Source organism: Micromesistius poutassou (genome assembly GCF_964030765.1).
Source record: "Micromesistius poutassou genome assembly, contig: SCAFFOLD_6541, whole genome shotgun sequence".
Taxonomy (NCBI): Eukaryota; Metazoa; Chordata; class Actinopteri; order Gadiformes; family Gadidae; genus Micromesistius; species Micromesistius poutassou.
In genome coordinates this window covers 1-5,462 of record NW_028177559.1, presented here as the reverse complement: position 1 = coordinate 5,462, position 5,462 = coordinate 1, and the positions used below count along the sequence as shown (strand labels likewise).

The window sequence follows — 5,462 nt, the reverse complement described above, 5'->3', positions numbered from 1 at the left end:
AAATTGGACAGGAAATACTAGACAAGCAATTGGACAAGGAAATACCCTTGAGCAGGGGGAACCAAAACCATACATACTCGTACATAAGCTCATGAACCTGCACACAAAATATAAGAAATGCATCTTTTTTTTTTTTGTATTCTTATTCTTTTCCATCAGTTCTTCATTAAAAAAACAAACAAAGTATCTTAAAATGCTTTCTGTCATTATTAAATAAAACACATCGAGATTAGGTCACGACAGCAGCTTGGATGAAACTCCCCATCAACTATATCTTTAGTATGTATGTATGTATATATATATATATATATATATGTATATATATATATATATATATATATATATATATATATATATATATATATACACACAATCACACAATACATTCAGAATAAAGCCGTTTCTTAGTGCAGATAAATGTAGTGCTGTTCCCACCTTTCTCAAGGGACACAGACTTCCACAGTGGCCGGGAATACATCACTTCCTTTCAATAGTCAATAATATCCAACGGTCATCACTCCCGGCCAAACTGTCCCATTCTTGAAATTGATTGTGCATACATTGAAAATGAGTGATGTGTTCCCCCACCCCCCCCCCATCACGTGTTTACTGGGCATACGGATCACAAATCCCCCAAAACGTTGAGGATTGGCTTTTACCGACATACCGATCTATTTCTTATACCCTACTGTGTATCTGTATCAAAAGTTAGATTAGGGTCATTTTTGATTGGATCACAACTTCAACTGGTATTTGATTCGTGTTTACGGTCGATTCATATGGAATATCCGATGATGGAATAACGATGGATTTATCTGGTATGGGTGATCGGCGTTTCTTTTGAAGTTGGGATTTGTTTATTTATTCCAATCGTGTTGAAATGCTTTGAGGCCCTGCCTCGTTCCGTTATGATACGACCCGTTGCCCCCCCCCGGCTCCTCCATGTCCCCTGCTATACTGCAGCCCCTGTACGCATCACACAAGACACTGGTGTGCAGCCTACCAGAAGACCTCCATCAATACCACTACTGTTTTCGACGCCTCCAGGCTCATCGCAACAGGAGTTGCCGACCTCAAAAGAAATCGCGAGGTCCTGGAAATAAATAACAAGTATGAATAACAAAGAAATAATTTACAGTGCATATTTTTTTAAGAGCTCAGATGCTCAAGCTCTCGTGTCGTCGTTCTTCTTCTTCTTCTTCCTCTCCCTCTTTTCAGAATAAAAGTTTGGATGTGTTGCCGTTATAGGGCATTTATAGAGTACATATATATATATTACAGAATACGTTAATGCCATAATCTCTTAAAGTAGGGGAATGATTGTCAAGGTGAGACTGAAGCCAAATGAGCACTAATAGAAATCCCTTTAAACCAAATACTTCCTCTATCCCTTATGGGTTCTACTCAAAGCTAACCTAAGATGGATGAGAAAAGCCGTTTGCGAGGAAAGGGACAAAACACCCTCTTATTTTTTTTCCATTTCTAAAGAGGAGTCGACACTAGTTCAGATCGCCACGCGAGCCATTAAAACCTGTCTCCATGGACACCAGATCCAATGCACCCAACGCAATCTTGGCTTCCGGAATTCGCCGCCGCCTGGCTCAACATTCAACCAACTCTTTTCAAGCCCAAGAAAGACCGTTCCCACACACACGCGGACACACACACACACACACACACACACCTTGACCCCCCCCCCCTCCCGCCCACCCTGCCCCGCCCCCGTATTCAGTCGATCTGGTCAAAGTTGAGCACGTGGCCGTCAAAGTGCGTGAGGACGTGCCTCTCGAAGAGCTGCTGCTGGCAGTTGAGCGGGAACTGCTCCGAGCAGACGGGGCACACCTTCCAGTGGCTCTCCACGTGCTGCTCGAAGGTGCGCTGCTCAAAGTGCGGCGGGAAGATGACCTCGCACAGCGGGCACCGCTTGTGCACCTCGCTGCTGTGGGGGGGGGGGAGCGAGGCAGGGAGAGAGAGAGAGAGGGAGAGGGAGAGAGAGAGAGAGAGAAGATTGAGTTGGGGCAAAAAGGGGTATGGTTGGATGTGTGTTTGTGTTTTTTTTTGTATCGTATGGGTGTATCAATTTGTATGAGTATGTGTATGTGTGTGTGTATCAGTGAGTGACTGTGTGTGTGTGTTTATCAGTGAGTGACTGTGTGTGTGTTTATCAGTGAGTGACTGTGTGTGTGTTTATCAGTGAGTGACTGTGTGTGTGTTTATCAGTGATTTTGTGTGCGTGTGTGTGTACCAGTGATTGTGTGTGTGTGTGTCAGTGAGTGTGTGTGTGTGTGTATCAGTGAGTGTGTGTGTGTGTGTGTTACCTTGAGTCAAAACAGAAGCTGCCCCTGGCCTCATTGCGTCTGCTAGACTGATGATCACAGGCCGGCAGAGGCGCATCAGCCACCTGCAACACACACACACACACACACACACACACACACACACACACACACACACACACACACACACACACACACACACACACACACACACACACACACACACACACACACACACACACACACACACACTTAAAAAAACATCCATGAGTCATGGCTCACGCACACCTGACTGCACACAGATCTGAATCACAGATCCTTCATGTAAAACAGAAGAGGCCTTGTCTGGAGACCCAGATAGTATCGCCAGTGCAAAGCACTCTGGTAGGGCTCTCCGGCAGGACGCGTGGATGACTCAAGTCCCCGTCTGGCCTTTGATTCTCGGGGGCGTTCTGCTCGTTCGTCCGGGGGGCCTTCTTCTTCGCCCTTGAGCCTTAAGTGTGTTTGGTGATGGCGTCCCGGATGCGGCCCCTGTGCCTGACGTCTCTATCCCTCCGGCCCCAGGCGGTTCTGGAGCACCGGCAGAGTGGCGCTAATTACCAGTGTATGTAAATGAGCTGGGCTACGCTGCTGGTGCTGCTGCTGGTGCTGCTGGTGCTGCTGTGTGACGAGGCCTTCGCTGGTCCACATCCCTCCAGCAGGCTGCCAGGGACACGGAGGTCCGGGGGGGGGGGGGGGGTGGGGGGGGTGCACACCTGGGAGGGGGGGTGTCTGGCTGGGGTTCTGTCTGCGTGTGGGACTTTGTGTAGCAGTGTAAATGTCACCGTGTAGGTGCGTGTGTGTGTTAGTGATGGGTTGTGGCAGTGTGTGTGTGTGTGTGTGTGTGTGTGTGTGTGTGTGTGTGTGTGTGTGCAAGGTGGCCGTAATGGAGTGAACATCTCACACCAGCACCCGTTGGAACTGCCAGCGTTAATGCAGGGGAAGTACATACTGACATGGCTGTCTGTGAATGCGTATGTGTGTGTGTGTGACAGCGTTCGACAGTGTGTGTGTGTGTGTGTCACTCACACTGCGGGGCTCCTCGGTGGGGGGCTCCAGGCCGTCGGGGGGGCTCACACTGCGGGAGGGCTGGATGCAGACCACCTCCGCCTCCCAGCCGGCGCCGGCCTCCGTCGCCCCCCTCCCCCCCGTCCCGCCCTCCCCCTCCCCCTCCTCGGTTTTAGCGGGGGTCTCGGGAGCGCTGGCGAGGGCCGGGGGTCCGGCGCAGAGCGGCGCTTCAGGGGGCGGGCGGGACGTCTGCTCGGGGGACGCCGCTCCGTCCGCCCTGTCTGGTGGTCAGGGAAACGACAACGACGGGGTTACCGTGGAGACGGGCTTCTGGTCGACTCCCTCCATCTCTGTCTCTCCCTCGCTCACAAAAAACAACAACCAGCACAGGGCCCCTCTTGACTTGATTAAGGACTAAACCCCACACCTCAGGACTGATTGTTGTTTAAATCTTGTTATTTATTTCATTTTCATTACCTCAGGAACCCTGCACATTGGCACATTTATACTTATAGTCATATTCAGTCATATTTTTGTTTTTAATGCACAAGTCACCTACAAACGGACAGTTACATGTATATAGTATGTTTATCTTATTTGAATAGTTTTTTATTATATCTTATTTCAAATTGGTAAATTTATTTGTATATATACTCTTGTTTCGCACTCTCTTTTCCCACTGTACTGCTGGTCACTTGTGAATTTCTCCTAAGGGGGATTAATAAAGGACTATCTATCTATCTATCTATCTATCTTGCATTGTGCCCCGGAGCAAAACATTAGCAGAGAGACAGAGAGAGAGAGAGAGAGAGAGAGAGAGAGAACATGAGAATGTCGTGAGAGACATAAATCAGCCCGCTAGACACAGTGAGACATGTGAAGTGACAAGAGAGTACAAACTGCCAAACAGCCCGCACTAAAACACAACAGCGCCCCCCCCCCCCCCCCCGAGAGAGAGAGCATCCATGCACGTGTGGACCACACCCACCTCGCGTGTTGGTGCCAGTGGAGTAGGGGTTACCGAACTGCAGCTCGGCGGGCCTGTGTGGCACCAGGGGGGGCGGGGAGGGGTCCTGTGGGTAGGGCATTGGGTAGCGGAGAACCACGGGCTGCCTGACCTCGGAGACCTGTTCCCCAGTCACCTGCTCCCTCTGCCTGGACACGCAGCGCTGCAGCTCCTGGAGGAGGGAGCAGAGATGGAGCCGTGTAACGTGATTGGCTGAGGTTGAAAAATAACATTGTCCGATTGGCTGAACAGGATGAGCTACACATTAAATGTGACAGTGCTCATACGTGATAACAGTACGTGTTATCACGTACTGTGTATCGATTACGTGTTATGTATCGATTTCTTGAGAAGCTTCATAACTGTTTTGGGTGAATAATGTTGTAAAATTGTTTAAAATGTTTCAGTTTCTATGTATTTCAAATTTGATAGATTTACACTTGTGTGTAAACCCATTAGTAGTATTTTGATTTGGAGATTAGCGACATTAATCTGATCCACAGAGGACATGACAGTAATTTGTTTTTATTTGTTCAGCCTAAAGGGAGCCAAGCACCTGACAGGGAATCCTTGCATGTTAACTTAGCCTATTTTACTGTGCTATAAAAGTGTCATTTATCATTTATTCATTTTGCAGAAACATACGCACATGACTAAATCCAGCGCAGAAAACCTCTGAGGAAACGGCCGACAGGCACAAAAGTACAAAGCACAGAGCCTGGGAGTAATGGGGTGTACTTAATGCAAGACAGCTTTATGAACAACCCCAGTACTGATCATCTTTTCGAAGAGAATAAATTACAGAGTGTGTATGTGCTTGTGTGCGTGTGTGCGTGTTATATTTCTTTCCCAGAGTTGTAATAAAAGGGACATATCTCATCATCAGCAGACTTGGAGGAGGAATAAGTAGGGGAATGGTGCAGAGGAAGACTTTCTCCCTTTTTCCCGCTCACCCGCCCTTTGTTTCATCCTCGGCAGCGATGCCCTTTCCCCCATAATACCCCAAGCACCAGGCATTAGTACTCTACTCATTACTGTAATGGGTGTCAAAACTCTGCTGCCGCTTAGCTGACAGGAGCGCCCTTTCTCTCCCTCTCTCGCCCTCTCTCGCCCACAGTCTCCCCGCCTCGATC

At 48.5% G+C, this 5,462-nt stretch overlaps 1 protein-coding gene across 1 annotated transcript; it reads right to left on the bottom strand.

Moving 5' to 3' along the window:
- Nucleotides 1-405: 405 nt before the first annotated feature.
- On the bottom strand, nt 406-4,501 carry LOC311375918 (tax1-binding protein 1 homolog A-like; the record flags this gene model as incomplete). Its single annotated transcript, XM_084490935.1, has 4 exons — nt 406-1,939; nt 2,319-2,401; nt 3,345-3,604; nt 4,312-4,501. Coding segments are annotated over 4 exons (744 nt in total), but the record flags the coding sequence as incomplete, so codon positions are not given.
- Between the last annotated feature and the right edge of the window lie 961 nt (nt 4,502-5,462).